At 45.6% G+C, this 22085-nt stretch overlaps 1 protein-coding gene across 4 annotated transcripts in view; it reads left to right on the top strand.

Moving 5' to 3' along the window:
- The first annotated feature begins 441 nt into the window (after window positions 1–441).
- Window positions 442–22085, top strand: part of LOC123169648 (chloroplast envelope membrane protein) — a 40129-nt gene continuing 18485 nt past the window's right edge. Inside the window, exons 1-8 of one of the 4 annotated variants that reach the window (XM_044587521.1) lie at window positions 443–772; window positions 850–1417; window positions 1609–1694; window positions 1793–1966; window positions 2133–2247; window positions 9843–9940; window positions 10618–10753; window positions 11288–11579. In XM_044587521.1, coding sequence (XP_044443456.1) covers window positions 920–1417; window positions 1609–1694; window positions 1793–1966; window positions 2133–2247; window positions 9843–9940; window positions 10618–10753; window positions 11288–11356 — 1176 coding nt within the window. In that variant the 5' untranslated portion in view covers window positions 443–772; window positions 850–919 and the 3' untranslated portion in view covers window positions 11357–11579. Of the gene's footprint in view, window positions 1418–1608; window positions 1695–1792; window positions 1967–2132; window positions 2248–9842; window positions 9941–10596; window positions 10754–11287; window positions 11580–22085 lie in introns of those variants that run through there. The other 3 variants (XR_006484908.1, XR_006484909.1, XM_044587520.1) reach the window with 3 other exon arrangements.

Below are 22085 nucleotides of genomic sequence, written 5' to 3' on the forward strand. Positions count from 1 at the left end.
CATGTCTTCCAGCCATTCCCCCGTAGATCTGGCTGTGGATTCCATGGGACGCGCGAGCGAGCTCGAGGAGGGGTGCGGGCGCGCCCGGCGCCGGGAGGCGGGGGGTGGGCGGGCCTGAGGCGAGGAGGGCGGCGGCGAGATCTACGGCGGCGGTGGAGGTGGAGGTAGGGGGGGGAGGGGATCGCGGGAGCGGTCATGCGGTCGTTTTGCTCGACACGGGGATTGTGTTCAGGTGCTCCAGATTTGCTGCAAACTAATGCTGGTCGGGCTGGGCTAGGCTAATTTCGGGCTGAAAATTGAAGCCCGAGCCCGATCCAAATATGACACCAAGCAGCAAATCAAAGCCCGATCCCGGCCCGGCTGCCCATGCCCAGGTACTGTGCGCTAGAAAAAAAAAGGAAAAAACAAACGACGAGAAGGAGCATATTGGCGTTGCTTCGCGGCGCCACCGTTACCCTTGAGTCGTGTTCCTCCCTTATCCATCCCAACCCAAAGATATATGTGGACGCCACTCTGGAGCGCGTGTCCAAATTAATACTCCCAGCAAGAGCATCATCCTCCCTGGTCACCGCAGCGCGGTCTGGGGCTATACAATTCTCTGGCTCCTGGTTGTTGCGATTCGCAGATTCTGCAAAGAAGAGGGGTTGACTGTATTCCGGCCTTCCGGGAGTTCGAAAATTCTTGGTTTCTTGATGTGGATACTGCTACCTTGCAATGACAACGGGTGGCAAGAAGGGAATTCTGTGAGGCTGTGAGCACATGGTTGCCAGAGGTGCGTCCGCCCCCGTTCTGTAGCCCGGAAGATGTGGTCTTCGTTGCATGACCTTTAATGAGTTGCTACGTGGTCAGCTCTAGCGGCGTTGCGGTCTGGTTCGCCGTAGAGGAGAGGATCGGGCACCGGAGGGTTTGCGCATGCAAGATGTTCGATGTCGGTCCCCAGAGGAGGAGGGTGGGGAGGCGCCTGGTGGGTTTTGCCAAGAAGAGGAGGCGTTCCAAGAGGCAGCAGCCATGGTGGAAGGCGTGGTTCTCTGATTGGAACGATGAGGAAGAGAGCCTCGCCGGCTGGAGGGAGGATGATGAATTGCTCCAGCAGGTTGTTAGCAACGAAGACCTGTCGGAGGATGACAAGTTTCAGACGTGGAAGAGCAAGGCCGAGGCGATTGTCGACCTGCGGGAAGCCCAGCAGGATGCCGAAAATGCAGAAGGGCGGTCATGGGAGGATTGGATAGGTTGGGGCAGCACGTCCGGCGATGGTGATTGGGGCGGGGGTGGGAGCTTGTCGGACCAGATAACGGATGATCCGACGGAGATAGTGAGGGACAAGGGCATCGCTGAAGCTTTTAGGGACTCTATTGATGAAGATTACAACGACATGTTGTTTGAGGACCGGGTTTTTCTATACGCTTCGACGAAATCGGTACTTCTAGCACTAATTATAAGATATAATTTTCTCATCATCTTTACTACCAAACGTGCACCGCTTTCCAATGCGGTCTACTATAACAATAACTCAAACCTTATTACTGTGCAACATTGCTCTAGATCCTTTTCGATGAAGTCATACAGATGTTGGGGAACTGGATCTAACAAGTAAATTGTACTCTGCAGGCCAAATTCCTAGCATTGTTGATCGTTGTTCCATGGGTGTTGGATCTTCTAGTACATGACTATGTTATGATGCCATTTCTAGACAGGTAATTCATCTTGCTGCTATGGCGTTCCATATCTTCCCTTCCCTCTGTTTTCTTTTTTGTTGAAAGAATCGATTACGTTGGTCATTGTACAATAACAGGTATGTCGAGAAGGTACCACTCGCCGCTGAAATGCTTGATGTAAGACGCAGCCAGAAGATTCAGATGATAAAGGACCTAAATATTGAGAAAGCAAGATTCCGTTTTGAAGTAGAGATTGGTAAATCTCCTCCACTTTCCGATGAGGAGTTCTGGTCAGAGTTGCGGGAAAAAGCGTGAGACTATTATTCTTTCTTGCCAAGTTGTTGCTTATATTAGTGCCCTTGCAATTTTGACATGAACATTCATCTTCTCTGTGAAAATGATAGTCAGGAACATCGTTTTGCGGCCCGATAAATTTATCTGGTTAACTGTAATGGGTCTGCTCTGTTACTTTAACAGGGTAGAGCTGAGGGATGAATGGAGATTAGAAAACCGACAAGCATTTGCAAATATCTGGTCTGATATGGTTTATGGGGTTGCCCTATTCCTTCTTATGTACTTCAACCAGAGTAAAGTAAGTACATACATCATATAAGCAGCTTCTTATTATTTTTTATGGTATTCAATTGTAAAAGTGTGCCATTAAGTTCGTATAGCATTCCTCTTGATGGCGTGTACCATGTGGATCTGTGTGTTTTTTCTCTGTAAAGTAAATCAGAAGTCATCAAAATTGCTGTGCTATTAGGCCTAGCGAATAACTAATTAACTTTGGCGGTTAAGACTAATGTTGTGTCAAATATTCGAAGAGGTGAACTGATCTAAAGTTTTCCCTGATCTGTTCATACTTGATAATGTTTTGTTTTAAGGTAGTGTCATATTAACATCACCTCAATTTCATTGATACCTTTAATTTTACTATCATCAGTAAAAGTGTGCGGGTGTCTGTAAAACATGATGGAAGCGTCTCAACCCCCAACAGGGAGCCCACGTTGTGTTATATTGATCGAGCGAGAGAGAGCCTCTCAGAGAGATACATGAGGGTTCGGTTGGCAAACAACCGTACAGAGATCTTACAGAGAGAAATAGAGATAAGAAGTTAAAACAGAAAAGACTATCTCTATGGTGCAAGACAAGTCCTTGGCGCCTGCTACATCTCTACAATATCTCATGATTAACACCCTCCCTTGATCTGAACTTCGTAAGTTTAGATTACGTTTAAACTCTTCAAAGGGCCGTGTTGTTATGTGGCCGCTAGAAGGAGGGCACGAGAGGGCATGCCCATGGCCGAGCAAGAGGGAAGGGATTTCCTTCTTAATTCTTGCTTGATTAGATTGATACATCTCCTCCCCTTATATGGAGAGGTTTACTTGACTCCCCAACAAGGCTTACTTGACCCCTAAGCAAGCGACCCTTATCTCTAATTAACCCTAAGACTAACGGGCTATACCGCCAGCCCAGACCCATTAGGCCCATTACGTACTCTAACACTACACCCCACCTGGACATGCAGCTTGTCCTCGAGCTGCAACCTAAACAACTTATAACCATGACTCGACGCAACACAAACCTAACACCTAAAAACAAGCCTTTTACATCTCGGCTTGTTTTATTACTCTCAACCTGAAATGGACTAGGACGCTTTATTTTGGACCCCTGAACATAAAGTGGACACCATCCGCACGTCGGACGTGCACGTGTACAGCCACCTGGATCCCATGGACACCATCTGGACAAAAGGAGTGCATGTGTATGGCCACCTGGAAGTGGTCGCAAGAGCGACCAGCAGAGGCGCCCTCGCGGCGGCCGGCGGCAGAATGCAGTGGTGCTACGCGGTGCGCTCCTGTCGGTGACACCATGCCTTCTCCTCGTCGGACGGCTGTTGGTCTGCACCGCAGAGAGAAGAGTGGAGGGCTTCCGATGGAGAATGGCGAGGAGGGGTGCGCCCCCCAACCGCCGATGTTGCAGACTTTGAGGTCGCTATCCATGGGGAAAACAGCATGCCCGCCGCCCGTGGGGAAAACCGCATGCCCAAGATCCCCGACGCAGCGGACGAGATCGAGGTCCTTTGCGCAGTGAAGCGCAACTGGGAGGAGCGACAGCTGCAGACCACGCATCTCCCGCACACGCCGACGCGCTAGGAGGCCGCGCGCAACAGCCTGCAGCCTCACCGCCGCCGACACGTGGCGGATAGCGATCCAAGCCGGAAGCGGTGACGGCGACATAGGGAACTTGATCTGTTGGATGGGGACGCCCTGGGACGGCGGCGGCGCTAATGGGAACGAGGTCGTCGCAGTCCCGTCGTAGGGCATCCCATACTGGTACGAGATGACCGGCGCCGTGGTCGCGTCCAAGGGCGGCGTCGGCGGGGGTAGCTGCTGTTGGTGTGGCGGCGGAGGAGGTGGCTGCTGGGGATGCGGCTGGGGCGCATAGGGCCCGACGAGGAAGGCCCTGATGCCCGCCACGGCCTGCCGTAATTCCAGGATTGCGATTGTCATCTGCTCCGGGGTGAGGACGAGGGCGGACGGCGCCGGGGCAGAGGGTGCAATCGCCCTTGAGAACGCCAGCACGCCCAATGCCGGCGCGCCTGCTGTGTGGGGCAGCAGCGCCGATGAAGACGCTGGTGGCGGCGGGTAGGTGTGCGGCGGCGGCGGGTGGGAAGAACTCGGTGAAGGGCTGGACAGGATCGAATCCGGGAAAGCTGATACCAGATTGTTATGTGGCCGCTAGAAGGAGGGCGCGAGAGGGCATGCCCACGGCCGGGCAAGAGGGAAGGGATTTCCTTCTTAATTGTTGCTTGGTTAGATTGATACATCTCCTTCCCTTATATAGAGAGGTTTACTTGACTCCCCAGCAAGGCTTACTTGACCCCTAAGCAAGCGACCCTTATCTCTAATTAACCCTAAGACTAACGGGCTATACCGCCAGCCCAGGCCCATTAGGCCCATTACGTACTCTAACACGTGTAGCTAGTGCCTTTGTGAAGCCATCCGCAATTTGGTCCTTGGAGTGAACAAACCGAATATCCAATTCTTTATTTGCTACTCGTTCCCTCACAAAATGATAATCAATCTCAATATGCTTGGTACGAGCATGAAAGATAGGATTAGCTGACAAATATGTAGCACCAAGGTTGTCACACCAAAGACATGGTGTTTGAGTGTGATATGTTCCAAGTTCCTTGAGCATGGACTTTACCCAGATAATTTCTATTGTTGCATTCGCTAGTGCCTTGTATTCTGCCTCAGTACTGGATCTAGAAACTGTGGCATGTTTCTTTGCACACAAGGAGATCAAGTTAGGACCAAAGAAAACTGCAAAACCACCAGTTGACCTTCTATCATCTAAGCAACCTGCCCAGCCAGAATCAGAAAAAGCACTAACAAGTGTAGATGATGACTTGCTAAAAGTTAACCCAACACTCAATGTGTGTCTCACATATCTCAATATGCGTTTTGCGGCAGTCCAATGAGCAGTGGTTGGTGCATGAAGGTATTGACAAACTTTATTTACTGCAAAGGAAATATCAGGCCTGGTGAGAGTCAAGTACTGAAGTGCACCTACCAAACTTCTGTACTTAGTACCATCCTCTTGATTCAAGAGTTCTCCTTCAGCAAGTGAGAGCTTCTCTGAACTGGACAAGGGTATTGGAGAGGGTTTACAACCCTGTAAGCCAAATCTACTCAAAAGGTCAGTGGCATATTTTTCCTGAGAGAGATGAAGATCACCTTCTCTATTTCTCTTAACCTCGGTACCAAGAAAGAAATGCAAGTCACCTAGATCCTTGAGAGCAAATTCTGAATTCAAATCTGATAAGAGAGCTTTGACTGCTTCATTTGACGAGCTTGTGACAATGATATCATCAACATAGATATGTACAAAAATTGAAGTATTTGACTTATTGTAAATGAACAGAGATGTATCAGATTTTGGAGGAGTGAAGCCAAGGTGTTGCAACTTTGCACTTAGGCGAGAATACCATGCTCTGGGAGCTTGTTTCAGTCCATGAAGAGATCTGTCAAGCCTGCATATGTGAGACAGTTTGTTTTTATCTACAAACTCAGGAGGTTGCTTCATATATACTTTCTCTTCCAGAACACCATGAAGGAGCACATTCTGCACATCTAGCTGTCTGAGACTCCATCCTCTGGACACAACAATAGATAGAACAAGACGAATAGTAGCAGCCTTAACAACAGGACTCAAAGTATCTTCATAATCTATGCCATACCTCTGTTTAAAACCTTTAGCCACAAGCCTGGCTTTATATCGATCTATCGTACCATCAGACCTTCTTTTTTTCCTGAAAACCCACTTGCAATCAATCACATTTTTACCTTGCCGTGAGGGAACTAAACGCCACGTGTTATTTCTCTGAAGAGCCTGATACTCATCCTCCATAGCTTGCTTCCAATTTGGACCAGCGAGGGCCTCCTGATATGTATGGGGTTCTCCCGTGAAAGCAGCCAAACCATATTTAATTTTGTAATTTGTAGGCTGAATAACACCTGCTCGAAGACGTGTGTATGGTGGTGTAGCAGCGCATGGCTGCATAGAAGATCCAAGCCCTGCTGCGGAAGAATCAATGGCAACAGCTTCCTCGGACGAAGCTGCCGATCCCGAAGAAACATCGCCCACACCCGTCGGATCCTCTGCAGCCGAGGACAACACAGGGGATCCAAGAGACGGCGCAGATGATCTAGGCACTGCAGGCGAAGCCGGCTCGGATCGGGCACCCACACATGATAGGGACAGGCCCGCCGGGTGTGAACCGGTGGCTCAGGCGGGAAGCGCGTGGTCGAGGGGCCCGTGGGACCGGTTGGTGGAGCGCACCCGCAGGATCGGTGCCAGCCGTGGAGCGACACGTGGCCGGTGGCGGTTGGTGCGGCGCAGACGTCCCCATGCGCCCAGTGGCGGGCGACCGCGTGCTGGCGGGCGAGTGGCGCGGGTCGGAGGAGGGCGCCGGACTGGACGGCACCTGTTGGGAAGTGGATCCCAAAGCAGATCCTGTCGGCTCTGACGCGGTCAGGGGCGTGGATCCCGAGAGCGATCGCGGCAGCTCTAGTGTGACAGCTAGAGGATGCGGTACAACACCGTTTTTGTCCCAAATTGCACCATTATGACCATCATTTTCAGCGGTGTTTGCACCTGTATCATCAGACTCAAAAGGCGGATTAGAAGCATTAGTCAATATTTGGATCATTACAATCATCACTACCCACATGATCAACTCCGGAGAGATGAGAAGGAAGGAGAAGAATCTCCTTGTGAAGGAGAGCACCGGCATTGGGATGAAGTTTGGAAAAAGGAAACTGAGTTTCATCGAACACAACATCACGAGAGATATACACACCGCCAGAGGAAACATCAAGGCACTTAACACCCTTGTGTTGTGCACTGTAACCAAGGAAGACACATTGTTGAGATTGAAACATAAGCTTGCGAGAATTGTAAGGATGAAGGTTTGGCCAACAAGCACAACCAAAAACACGAAGTGTAGTATAATCAGGTGTGACCTGTAGAAGGCGTTCAGTGGGAGTTTCATTGGCTATGGTGCGACTAGGCCACATATTGATAAGATGAGCGGCCGTAAGAAATGCTTCGTCCCAAAATTTTAAAGGCATGGAAGCTGAAGCTAGAACCTAGAAGGGTAAGACCTACTTCAACAATGTGACGATGTTTCCTCTCTGCAGAACCATTTTGTTGATGAGCATGGAGGCAAGACACGTGATGAGAAATACCTATCTTTTGAGAAAAAGAATTTAGCTTCTCATATTCACCACCCCAGTCGGATTGCGGCAATGATTTTGCTATCAAACTTACGTTCAACAAGAGCTTGAAAGTTATGAAAGACTTGGAACACATCAGAACGTTTTTTAAGAAGGTATATCCACGTGTACTTGCTATAATCATCAACAAAACTTACAAAATAAGAATGCCCACCAACAGAGTGGGCGCTGGACCCCAAACATTAGAAAAAATAAGTTGCAATGGTTTGGTAGACACACTAGTAGAAATAGGATATGCCAATTGATGACTTTTTGCTCTTTGGCATGAATCACAAATAGTTTTTGAATTTCTCTCACCAACAACTGGGAGTTTATTTTTGCTAAGAATTTGATGAACGGTAGCAAACGAGGGATGGCCTAAAGGACTATGCCACCTTTTAGCAGAAAGCTTGATGGCACCATAGACTTGTTTACTGAGTTGACAATACCGAGGAAGCAATGCATAGAGCCCTTAAACACATATGCCCCTATGGAGAACTTTCTTCGTGACCTGATCCTTGATCAAAAAGAAAAAGGGGTGAAACTCAAGAAAGACATTGTTATCAAGGGCAATGCGATGAACGGAAAGAAGTGTTTTTGAAGCAGTAGGAACATGCAAGATTCCGTTAAGAACTAGACTTCTATGTGGGGTTTCGATAATTGATTGACCAATATGACTAATCTCCATACCTGCACCATTGGCTGCGATGTAGATCTGATCATGGCCACGGTATTTTTCAGGCATAGTCACCTTCTCGAGTTCACCGGTGATATGATTTGTAGCGCCCGTGTCTAAATACCAATTGGCATCGACACCATAAGAAGCATCAGCTGTAGCTGCGGTTTTTTTCTTTTGGGAATTGTCATCGGCATAACGCCAATCACAATCTTTGGCAAGGTGGTTAGTTCTTTTTACCAATTTGGCCCCTGCCTTCGTAGCCTTCGTACCCCTGAAAGTTATTGCACCCCCTGGTGTTGTTGTAGGAGGGGCGCCTAGGGTTGTAGCTGCTGCCGGAGTTACCCTGGGGATGGTATAGCCGCCGCCACCCCCATTGTGATGACCACCACCACTGTTGTGGTGATAGTCGCCACAGTGACCACCATTGGGGCCGCCCCCACCAGAGTAGCCACCATTAGGGTTGTTGTAGCCGCCACCGTCGTGGCCGCCACCAGATCGTGATCCGCCGCCACCGCCTCCCTTCTGCTGGCCGCAAAAGCCCTTAGGAGTTCCTTGGCGGCCGCCGCTGGAAATTGCGTTTTCTGAAGATTTGAAGCCGGCAACACCTGTCTCGTGGAACATCTGGACTCTCTGATTGAAGTTGGCCACCATGGAGAACAAGATCTCGACGGTGATCGGCTCGGTGCGGATGTCCAAGGTAGAGATGATGGGTTGATACTCCATATCAAGCCCTGCCACGATGAAGGAAACGAGCTCGTCCTCCTGGATCGGCTTGCCCGCCGCCGCGAGTTCGTCGGAGGGAGCACGCATGGCGCCGAAGTATGCTGCTGCCGACTGGTTGCCCTTCTGTGCGTTGGTGAGGGAGGCACAGATGTTGTTGATGCGTGAGAGGGAGACGGCTGAGAACATGGTGCTCAACGCCGTCCAGATGGCACGCGAGGTTTCCATCGACGCGACCTGAACGAGCGCCTCTTTGGATAGATTGCGAAGGAGGCACACGACGATTTGCTGATCTTGGACGAGCCATGGGGCATAGGCAGGGTTCGGGATCACCTAGTCCTTGCCCTCTTTATCTTTTGTGGTGATGGTTTTGGGAGGCTCCTCTAGGGTTTGATCTATATAGCCATACAAGCCAGTGCCCATTATCTGGGATCCCGCTTGAGCTCGCCAGAGAACATAATTCGTCCGGGAGAGTGGCTCGGAGGTGTTGTAGTTGAGGACGGAGGTGATGGGGGCGGCAGAGGTTGACGGCGGAAGGTGGTTGGAGGGAGATCGAAGGAGGCTAGCTAGATGTGATGGAAGGGCCTGATCTGAATACCATGTTGAATTCATGCTCCAGCCAACTCATCCAGAAGTCCGAACTGATGAAGGGAGACAGGCAATATATTTCAACAAGACGTTTCCATCACGTTTTACATGGTATCAGAGCCAAGATGTCTTAAGTTCAAGATCGTGCCAATGCAGTATTAAAAACAAATATTCTGCGGCCTACATAAAACCCACGTCTAAGGACTAAATAAGCCTATACGTGAGGGGGGTGTTGAAATATATTGCCCGTCTCCCTCCATCAGTTCGGACTTTTGGATGAGTTGGCTGGAGCATAAATTCAACAGTGTCCACGTTTTCTGTGCATGATAATGGCTTTTTTTCTCCCCCTAATAATAGGCAAGTTATCTTGTTATCAATTGTCATGCATCTTGCTCTTACTGTCGCCTATGCTTCCAGGTTGCAATGATAAAGTTCACAGGATATAAGTTGCTAAACAATATCTCGGACAGTGGGAAGGCTTTTCTTATCATTTTAGTGTCAGATATCCTTCTAGGGTAAGTTATATCAATTCATTTCTGAAATGTGTCTGTATTTGTCTTTTGGTGTCATGATATATTTATCTCTCTAGTTCTCTGAATTTTCCATTTAGAACAATGCATTTATAGTTACAAGTGATCCTAGAAATAGAACTGAGTAAACAACATGTTGTCTTAGTGTTCTTGTTATTTCTCTCGGTGATGAAGTAAATTGTTCATTTAAAAAAAATAGAAGTGACCAAAGTGCGCATAAGATTTTTTTTCGTTCTTTCCTGCCTTCTATGAGACGTTTATAACTTATTTTATGTGTTAGAATCTTAATAAACCAACGAGTTAGGATATTTAATCTTCTTTACAATCTGGTTAGGAAATATTGAATTTACATACCTTTTAGTTTCATGTAACTGCAGAACTAGGTTATTTTGCGCCTTAGAAGCTGATTAACACAGAGGTATCTGAACTGCTGTGAGAAAAACGGGAACCCTACCTGTCCGAGTTTGTATTTATACTTCATGTGACATATTTCCACATTTAACAGCTAACATGCAGTTCTGTAACTCTGCTTATGTTCTGTTATTTTTGTCATGTGCATGTAAGCGAAGGCTACTATTATTTTGTTTTACCATCTGTCCTTGTTTAATTACCGCCTGTGATCTTGTCGACTATATGAACAGCATCTAGCTGCAATATCACAGGTACCATTCAGAGGCAGGTTGGCATTCATTGGTGGAAATTATTCTTGACCACTATGGACTGGAAACCGATCAAGCTGCAGTCACCTTTTTCGTTTGTCTGGTTCCAGTTGCCCTGGACGTATTTATAAAGTTTTGGGTAGGTCTACTCTCTACCTTAAAGTCAAGCTACAAGGGACATCACACTATATTTATTAATATAAAGAAAACCATATTTGCTGTTAGAACTCATAATAATTTTGAAAGTTCTTTTCATAATAAAACGTGTACGAGATGTTTGAACGAATATGCTTCAGACTTCCCTTCATTCCACATTTCAGCAACTCCGGCACTAACACATCAAATTGCATTAAATTTAATATTTTTGTTAAACCCTAAACCCTAAACCCTAAACCCTAAACTATATTTAATATTATGTTAGAACTCATAATAATTTAATATGACGTATTTATAAAATTGCAGTAAATTTAATATTTTTGTTAAGCTCCAACATTTAGCAGCTATATCTTTTGCATGATGCAATGCAACTTCATTTTCCTGAAACTACTCTGTATAAGTGTCACTAACAATTCACATTGTAATGTACAAGTACCAATGGCTCACAAGTCATAATTAGGAGTACCTGTTCGCTGGATTAGATTGGCATACTTAGTTTAGTTTCCATATTTTGCAGGTGTACAAATACCTTCCAAGATTATCACCTAGTGTGGGAAACATCTTGGATGAAATAAGGCGTCACTAGGAATTCTTTCCATCAGGAATTTTAGTTCCTTCCTTTAGGAAATTGCTAGTAGAATTTCACAATCCAGGTATGTATTGACTTGCATGTACTGTTGGCTCCTACTTGTGTTGCTGCCAATGTTTGATAAACAGTGAAAAAACTACCTGTGACTGATACGGTTATTCATTCACCCTTCAAATATATTTTTTGGTGAAAGCCCTTAAATTATATTGAAGTTGGTTTCTGCAGTATGCCGTTACCAATTATTCTGATGAGAAAATTAATAATAGCTGGTAAATTGCAAGTGTAATTTAAGGCAACTCTTTGTGATGGTGTATTCAAGCTATTTATACTATTTCTTGATTCTTGTTCAGGTGATTGAAACTTCAAATGTTCCAATCTTTTTATAAATGAAGTAAAATGCCTAAATTCAAACAATTGTAAACAAGTCTAATACGTGGCAAATAGTAGGGGTGGCCCGATCTTAATGAATTGGAAGTGAATTTGAGAAAGAACATGAGATGTATGCCAGCCCAAAGATCTCATCCTCTAACATACATTCACTTGAACACAAGAATACCAAACCAACTCTTTATTCCTGATGTTACAATAATAGGGAGGTGGCTGAAAAGGCGGACTTAGTGCATCAGCATCTATACATTATTTAGGCGTAACAGGCCTCTATCAGGGTAATAGACTAAGCGGAAGCTTAATCGTAGCCATTGGTGGGGCTCATAACACACTGGGAAATAGTCCTGGGACACATCCTAGTCGGCGAACTCAACGGCATCTCCACAACATAGGGGTGATCCTCGGGATCTGGCCAAAATCAACAAGCCAGATGAGTACATTGAATGTACTCGCAAGCAATCAAAACCAAGAATAAGATGCCAGCTGAATCCAAATCTCAAACTACATCACCCATAAAACAACAACTCCAAGTCCAAGAAAGACATAAAAAGCAGCGAGTATAGCCAGCCATATACGAAGATAAGGGATGTAACTCAGCACATAATTTAACCGGAGGCACTTGTTGTAGAATTAGTTTCAATGTAGGTCCGCTAACTACGCAGTAGACGGACGGGGCGATCTCAAGCCGCCGCCGCCTAGCCGCGCACCCTCCCCTTTCCTTCCTCGCCGCCGCCGGAGGTTGCTGTCGGGCAAGCCCGGGCTACAACCGAGGAAGGTGGCGGCGGGGCACCTGCTGATGCGCTCGGTGCTCATGGGCACTTGGATCATGTAAAGCTTAGGGTTGTGGGAAACTGCTCGACTCCCTAATACGGGTGTGGCTCTTTATGTATATAGGGGTACACCATGTGTACAAATACAATATACAGTTACATACAGAAGCTCTATGTAAATATACAGTCTAACACCCTCCCTCAATCTTAACTGTGACCTGAAGTACAAGGCAAGTTAAGATTGCGTCTACAACCTTCGAACTGAGGCTGTGGAAGTGGCTTTGTGAAGATGTCAGCAAGTTGATCTTTGGAGGAGATAAACTTGATATGTGCAACACGTTCCCTCATAAAATGATAGTCAATTTCGATATGCTTGATTCGAGCATGGAAAACTGGATTGGACGAAAGATATGTCGCACCAATATTGTCACACCAAAGGACCGGTAGCTGATCTTGAGAGACTCCCAACTCTCTCAACAGAGACTGTACCTAGATAAGCTCAGCTGTGGCATTGGCAACTGCCTTATACTCTGCTTCAGTGCTACTCCGAGAGACTGTGGCCTACTTGCGCGCACGCAGGCGATCAAGTTGGGACCAAAGAAGACAATATAGCCCCCCCGTTGATTGCCTGTCATCCAGGCTCCCAGCCCAATCCGCATCAGAGAACGCCGAGAGAGCACTCGACGAGGCAGACCGGAGATGCAAGCCATATGAGACAGTATGGTAGAGATAACGCAGTATACGCTTAACAGCTGACCAGTGTGAAGTCCGAGGAGCATGAAGATACTGTAGGATCGAAAGTATGTCTAGAGGGGGGTGATTAGACTACTTGACCAAATAAAAATCTAGCATTTTCCCAATTTTAAGTCTTGGCAGATTTTAGCAACTTATCACAAGTCAAGCAATCAACCTACACATGCAATTCTAAGAGTATAGCAGCGGAATGTAAATCATTGCATATGAAGGTAAATTGGAGGAGTTTGAAGGGAGCAAACACAATGTAGACACGAGGATTTTTCCCGTTGTTCCGATAGGTGGTGCTATCGTACATCCACGTTGATAGAGACTTCAACCCACGTAGGGTAACGGCTGCGCGAGTCCACAGAGGGCTCCACCCACAAAGGGTCCACGAAGAAGCAACCTTGTCTATCCCACCATGGCCATTGTCCACGAAGGACTTGCCTCACTTGGGTAGATCTTCACGAAGTAGGCGATCTCCTTGCCCTTACAAACTCCTTGGTTCAACTCCACAATCTTGACGGAGGCTCCCAAGTGACACCTAACCAATCTAGGAAACATCACTCTTGAAAAGGTAATAGATGCTGTGTTGATGATGAACTCCTTACTCTTGTGCTTCAAATGATAGTCTCCCCAACACTCAACTCTCTCACACAGATTTGGATTTGGTGGGAAGATGATTTGAGTGGAAAGCAACTTGGGGAAGGCTAGAGATCAAGATTCTTGTGGTTGGATTGGAATATCTTGGTCTCAACACATGAGTAGGTGGTTCTTTCTCAGAAAATGAATGCTGGAAGTGTAGGCACGTTCTGATAGCTCTCTCCAGGAATGGAGGATGGGTGGAGGGTATATATAGCCTCCACACAAAATCTAACCGTTACACACAATTTACCGAACTCGGGGGACCGAATACTCAAACTCGGTCAGACCGATTTAGTTCAAAATGTGAATGTTAGGATTTTTGATGGGACCGACATGTCAACTCGGTGGAACCGATTTCATTAGGTTTAGGGCATAACATAATCTCGGTGAGACCGATCACATGAACTCGGTGAGACCGATTTCTGTAATATGCAAACAGAGAGTTGGTCAGGCAAACTCGGTAGGACCGACCGCTCATTTCGGTGAGACCGAAACGTTACGAAAAGGAAACAGAGAGTTTGCATTGCGAATTCGGTGGGACCGATCGCTCATCTCGGTTAGACCGAAACGTTATGTAGGGAAACAAAGAGTTTGCGATCCCATCTCGGTGAGACCGAGATCCCTATCGGTGAGACCAAACTAATTAGGGTTTCTGGCTATGGCTATGTCAAATGAACTCGGTGGCGCCGGATAGAACAAATCGGTGGGGCCGAGTTTGACTTTTGGTTTGGGACATATGTGGAAATGAGAAAGTGATTGAGGGCTCTGGAGCATATCACTAAGCATTTTGAGCAAGCAAGACATTAAGCAACACCTCATCCCCTTTTAATAATATTAGCTTTTCCTATGGACTCAATGTGATCTTGCATCACTAAGATGAAAGTGTAGAGTCTTGAGCTTGAGCCAATATGTGTCCTTAGCATTTTGAGGGGTCCACATCTCTAGTCCAGCCATGCCAATCATTAAACCTTCTGAAATGATCATCTTGAAAGAGTATTAGTTCAATGAGCTATATGTTGTTAAGAATTACCAAAACCACCCAGGGATTAGTTGCACTTTCAATCTCCCCATTTTTGGTAATTGATGACAACATAAAGATCAAAGCTTCGACAAATGATAATAAGAATGAAATATATCATCGCTTTGAGAAGTATGTGATAAGCAAGAACTCCCTCTAAATTTGTGCATTATTTAAAATTTGTTTTTGAATGCAAATGCATAATCGATAAGGATCATGGGTTACTCTTTCATGTCACATACATCTAGGTGGAGCACTCGAAATAATAGAATAAAAAATATGCACTCATCACCAAGGCAAAATGAATGATCGTACATTAGAGATAAATAATATCATCATCCAAACACAAGCATTAAAGTATGATATGATCAAACACATGACCATACAAGTATCTCACACACATAAAGTATCATCCAGGCAAGCAAACAAATAAGTATCAAACAAGTAGCAAAAGAGGTAGCAAAAATAAGCAAATCTCTCTCTCTGTCTGGAAGCCTATGATCTATACACTTTCTCCCCCTTTGGCAACAAGTTACCAAAAAGCTCGAAATGCATAGTGCTATGCGTCTCTCTAAGCTTGATCTTCGGGAGGTGGCGTGGAGAGGACTCTTAGGACGAATGCATCTGTTGAGGTTGTTGGAGCTGGTGGAGTTGCAACCGGAGGAACAACTGAAGTTGTGGCTGCAGGTGCTGGCGTAGTAGCTCTTGTGTCTGTCACAGGCATTGCTGCAGATCTCTGTGCCCTAGGCACTCTCTAAAAAGTTTCAGTGGTAGCTTTTCCTTTCCTCTCTTCAGCTTCTTCCTGGAGCTGCTCAACAGCTGTTTGCATTTCTGTCACCTTCAAGTCAAGATCATAAATTTTTGTTTTAATGATCCTCTCAAGACTCTTGATTCTGAGTCAGGGTGGCCAATCCTTTCTCAATCCTCAAAGTGGCTTGAATAAGATATCCAAGTTGATCTTGTTTTGACTTGAGAAAAACTTGTGAAGCCTCTTCAGCACTTGGCATCTTGGCTGCCTTCTCAGCTTTTGCTTTCTTCATCTTCTCTTGAGCCTCTACTGATGTAGGATCTTCAGCATCCATGACAACTGAGTTGTCCTCAAAGTCAGGCCTCAAGGGAAGGTGTTCTTTATCCAACAAGTATGTGCCTGTGCCCATCTCGGAGTTGATGATGTGTGGAGCATACCCACATGATCTCTTCTGGTCTGGAGCTGTCCTCTTGATTGTCTCAACAGTCAAACTCATCACCTTGAATTTCTGGGGCACATCAAACAACTGAAGCAAATTGATGGAGTGGCCTCTGATCATCCTGTGATCTCCTGATTTGGGCAACAACGTGTGCCTCAAGATGGTGTTAATAGTGGCCAGTCCAGACAACAAATAATATACAGAGTCGAGCTTGTGTGTCTCCAAGGCCTTGTCAAGTATCTTCTTGTACATGTTGGTCATAAAGTTGTGATCTTTCTTTCTCTTGGCATAGACATCTATGTCATCCTCAAGCTCTGCAGGGGCATTGGTCAGCTTGGCCCACTCAGCAACTGTTGATTGGTACCTTGTACCTTCAGACATCCATACAATCCTTCCATCTGGATAAAAATGAGCTCTAGAATAGAATTGCATAATGAGCTCATCATTCCACTTGGTCAGTTTTCGACCCACAAAAGTGTCTACTCCATTGAGTCTGAAACTTTCATGCACTCCTGGGAAGTGGTCTTCATTGTTGTCGATGTATTTCCAGTCTACCCACTTCATGTCACACACTATGGGCTTCTTATCCAAAAGAATTGTCTCATAGAAGTCCTGCTGCTCCTTGGAGTGAAATCTATAGTCCACAACAGTCCTTCTCCTTACAGCATAAGGGTCTGATTGTCTCCACAATCTGAGACCTGCATCCTTTCTGATTTTCATGTTTTCTGCCACTGGATGATTGTCATCATGATCAGAGATCTTTGGCTTTAACTTTCTGAGCACTTGGGCTTCATCATCTTCTTCTTCCATTTCAGGCATTGGGGCCTTGTTCTTCTCAGCAGCTGGTATATTTCTTGTACTTCTCTTTGGTGCAGTTTTGGTGGCTGGAGCAGTAGCTTTGGGGCAGTCTTGGACTTTGAAGGAGCAGCCCCAGACTTGATGGCATCCCCATCAGCTTTTGTGCTTTAGGTGCTGGTGCAACATCCTCTTCTTGCTCATCAGATGAGTGCTTCTCAAATTCTGCCATGGGATCTACTTTCTTGGACCATCTCCCTCTCTTTCTTTCCTTCATTTTCTTGTCCTCACCAGCAACCTCTCCAACAGTTGATTTGGAGGTTTCAAGAGTGGAGGCTCTGGCCTTTGACATGGGCACTCTCTTTGCAGGAGCCTTCTTGTTCAAACCAGGCTTTGTTGAAGCAGCTGTGCCAAATTCCTTCTTGACAACCTTATCCTTGAAGCTGACCTCCTCCTCAGCAGCAACATAGTCTTCATCCTCTGAATCAGAATTTCTCTTTCTCCTCTATCTAGTAGCAGCCTTAGGCAGGTTGCTAGGAGTACTTCTGCTGCCTTCATCATAACTGTCAGAGGGACTAGTGCCCTCACTCAGATTTACCTGCTCCTCAGACTTGTTCTGGCTATCACTTTGATCTGACATGTCTGACACTGCAAACTGAAAGCTGACCCTGTGAATAGTTATAGATGAGATAGAGTGGATGAGCATCACAAAGTGCAGAGATTTTGCAAAATAATTGAGTCAAAAACTTAGTTTTAGTTGTCAACAGAAAGCATTTCGGAGCTACCGATTTGTTAAACTCGTTGACACCGAAGCAACTTTGGAGTCTAAACTAGTGAAATCGGTCAGACCGAGACACAGTTCGGTGACTCTGAGATTGCTAGGGTTTCACTGAGTGTTGAACTCGGTCACACCGATTTGCAAGTTTCGATCAGACCGAAAGTTACAAGTGCAATGGCCTAAGCCAAATCGGTGAGACCGATTTCCACAACTCGGTCGGTCCGAGATGAATTCGGCAGAAACCTAACCCTAAATTTTCGAATCAAAACTATTTTGAAGGAAGTTTTTGCTGGATAGGATGATCTCATACGTGGTAAGAATCATAGCATTGACTTTGTGCTAAGAATCAGAGGTAAAGATTGCACAAAGGATCGAACTCATACCCTAACTTGGCGATGAGCTCGCTACGGCGGCAACGGCAGTGAAGATTTTCGTTGACGGCGACGGAGACCAGCGCCGGGAGGTTGCTGGCGACGAGAGGATGATCCGGAGACCCGAGTCGGCAGAGCAGGACACGCGCGGGCGAAAAGGTTTCGGAGAAATTGCCAAAATTTGACCCGTCGGTATATATATCCTGACCCTGTCGGTATGACCGAGTGGAACAACTCGGTGGCACTGAGATGCAGAATCGCAAGCGGTTACTGCAACTCGGTGTGACCGAACGGTTCTAATCGGTTGCACCGAGATTGAAAACCTAGATCAACTCAGTGAACTCGGTACGACCGAAAAGGATGAATCGATCAGACCGAAATGCACAGAGAGGTTTTGGAGGTTTAAGTCTATGACGAATCGGTGACTCCGAGTGCTCCTCACCCAGAGGGTTCGAATATGACTTGATTAAACTTTGTGATGTAGCATGAATAGAGTTTGAGACGAGAAAAGCATAGATAGCTAGAGGAAGTTCTTAGGCATTCTTGTCCATCCGTTTGACAAAAGAAGAAGAGCCAAACAATCAAAGCAACAAATGGATGTCCTCGAATGAGAAAAATATGCAATCAACATGCTCACACAATAAAATGGCAAATAAAATATGTGGCAAAGCATGCACAAACACTCTAGCATCTATCAAGCAATTGGCGATGACTAGGTCATCTATATATGAGTATATTGACTTAGGAGTCAAATGAGAACATTTGATCATAGGTCATACTCATCGTTTAACCGCAAGTGGGGTTATCACTTTTACATAAAGCATTGTTGTGTTCACACCATTAGAGTTGCTTTAGCTCAATTCTTAGAGTAAAGCTCCCCCTAGATGTGATATCCCCCTAAGAGGGATGAACTAACCTTGGGTTTTGTCGATGATGTCTTCATGTAGATGTTGAAGATGTGGATGCTCAATGTTGATGTAGATCATTTAGAGCAATCCATTGGAGTGAGTTGCACTTTCAATACCTACACGGGTTAGTCCCACAAGGAACAAACAAGGATATCCATAGACATAGAGTGAAGTTCACACAAGATGATGTCCACGAAAGCATTAGGTTACCTTGTCTTACCAACAAGAGGGTTTGTGACTCCTTGAACTAGTGCAAGATGTGGAAGTTGTTTGCACTTGTTCTCGCCAAAATGATATGAGTGAAGTATGTTGGCGGAGTCATCCTCAAGAACTCTCTAGTTCTTCTTCTTTGGGATGCACATCAACTTGATGGGAATCCTTGGAGTTGTAGTCGTACTTGATGAAGTGGAACTTGATGTAGTCTTGGGAACCCACTTGACCAAGGCCTTGGGAGCTTCTTCAAATGCATCAATCTCCTCTTGAAGCTTGTCCTTGCCTTTTTGCTTGTGGTCTTGTGGTGGAAGATCATCTTGAGCTTGTGTTCCCTTGAAAGAAGTAGGATCATACTTCTCTTGTTGAGGAACAAACTTCGTCTTGGGGTATTGATCTTCTTCCCACTCAACTCCATTGGCATTGAACTTTCGTTCAAAACCAACACCTTGATTCTTCCGGTTCCTTCCTTCCTTGCGTATAATTTTCTCAAATTGCTTACTTCCGGCAAGGCTCTTGTAAACACCTTTCTCTATAATTCCCTTCAATAAGCTATTTTCTTGCTCAAGTGTAACTTGGCTAAGAGAATGATTAGTGGAATTAAGAGAACTACTAGAAGCAACAACATTGGATTTAGCATGATCATTGTTGCTACTAGAGGAAGAATCTTTCTTACTCTTGTTGCTAGATTTTACTTGTGACATGTAAGTAGACAAGAGTAAACGCTTGGCGATGTAAGAACTTTTGTTACGAAGATCATCGTTGATTGCTTTTAAGAACCCATGCTCTTACTCAAGGTTGAGCTTTTCAAAGCGTAGCTTCTCATGAGTCTTTAAAAACTCTCGATGATATTTCAAGGTAGTTTCATGAGCTAACTTGAGAGTGTTTAGTTCTTTAGTTAGACGCTCAATCTCCTTCTTATCATCGTCATTCGCTTTATCTTGATTAGCATGATTAATAGCAGGTTCATCGTAATCTTCATCACTAGAGTTGTCAACAAGTAAATCATCATCACCTAGCAAAACATCTTCATCACTATTGAAATCAACATACTCGGCGTGTGATACCTTTGGGCCTTTAGCCATGAAGCATCTTCCAACTCCTTCATTTGGTGAGTCAAATATGTCATAGGAGTTGGTCGACACAAGTGCTAAAAATTATACCATTGACTTCCGTTGGCTTGAGATCTTTGTAATTGGGCATCATTTGGATCAATGTGCACACGGTATCATATTTTCCATCCAAGGCTCTTAGGATTTTCTTGATGATGAATCTGTCGGTCATCTCTTCACTTCCTAAGCCGGCAATCTCATTTGTGATGAGAGCAAGCCTAGAGTACATTTCAGCGACACCTTTACCATCCTTCATTTTGAACTTGTCAAGCTGACTTTGAAGCACATCCAATTTGGATTCCTTGACGGAGTCGGTACCTTCGTGCATATCAAAGTATCCCAAATTTCCTTTGCATTCTCAAGACGGCTGATTTTGTTCAATTCTTCGGGGTACAATCCGTTGAAGAGGATATCGCAAGCTTGAGCATTGTATTGCAACATCTTCAATTCTTCCGCGGTAGTTTCATGATTCGGTTCTCTCCCATCAAAGAATTCACTTTGCAAGCCAATACACTTAATAGCCCAAACGGCGAGGTTATGTCCAAGAATATGCATTTTCATCTTATGCTTCCAACTAGCAAAATTAGTACCGTCAAAGTAAGGACCTCTACGGTGGTAATTTCCCTCGCTAGACACCATACTCTCCTAGGTTATGAAACCAAGGCTATGATCACCAAAGCTACGGAAATCAAGGCAAATGGAGACCAAAGCTCTGATACCACTTGTAGGATCGAAAGTATGTCTAGAGGGGGGGTGATTAGACTACTTGACCAAATAAAAATCTAGCCTTTTCCAATTTTAAGTCTTGGCAGATTTTAGCAACTTATCACAAGTCAAGCAATATACCTACACATGCAAATCTAAGAGTATAGCAGCGGAATGTAAATCATTGCATATGAAGGTAAAGGGGAGGAGTTTGGAGGGAGCAAACGCAATGTAGACACGGAGATTTTTGGCGTGGTTCCGATAGGTGGTGCTATCGTACATCAACGTTGATGGAGACTTCAACCCACGAAGGGTAACGGCTGCACGAGTCCATGGAGGGCTCCACCCACGAAGGGTCCGCGAAGAAGCAACCTTGTCTATCCCACCATGGCCATCGCCCACGAAGGACTTGCCTCACTTGGGTAGATCTTCACGAAGTAGGCAATCTCCTTGCCCTTACAAACTCCTTGGTTCAACTCCACAATCTTGACGGAGGCTCCCAAGTGATTCCTAACCAATCTAGGAGACACCACTCTTCAAAAGATAATAGATGGTGTGTTGATGATGAATTCCTTACTCTTGTGCTTCAAATGATAGTCTCCCCAACACTCAACTCTCTCTCACAGATTTGGATTTGGTGGGAAGATGATTTGAGTGGAAAGCAACTTGGGAAAGGCTAGAGATCAAGATTCTTGTGGTTGGATTGGAATATCTTGGTCTCAACACATGAGAAGGTGGTTCTTTCTCACAAAAATGAATGTTGGAAGTGTAGGCACGTTCTGATAGCTCTCTCCACGAATGGAGGATGGGTGGAGGGGTATATATAGCCTCCACACAAAATTTAACCGTTACACACAATTTACCAAACTCGGTGGGACCGAATACTCAAACTCGGTTAGACCGATTTAGTTCAAAATGTGAATGTTAGGATTTTCGGTGGGACCGACATGTCAACTCGGTGGGACCGATTTCATTAGGGTTAGGGCATAACGTAATCTCGGTGAGACCGATCACATGAACTCGGTGAGACCTATTTCTGTAATAGGCAAACAGAGAGTTGGTCAGGCAAACTCGGTGGGACCGATCGCTCATTTCGGTGAGACCG

Source organism: Triticum aestivum, chromosome 7D, assembly GCF_018294505.1.
Source record: "Triticum aestivum cultivar Chinese Spring chromosome 7D, IWGSC CS RefSeq v2.1, whole genome shotgun sequence".
Lineage (NCBI taxonomy): Eukaryota > Viridiplantae > Streptophyta > Magnoliopsida > Poales > Poaceae > Triticum > Triticum aestivum.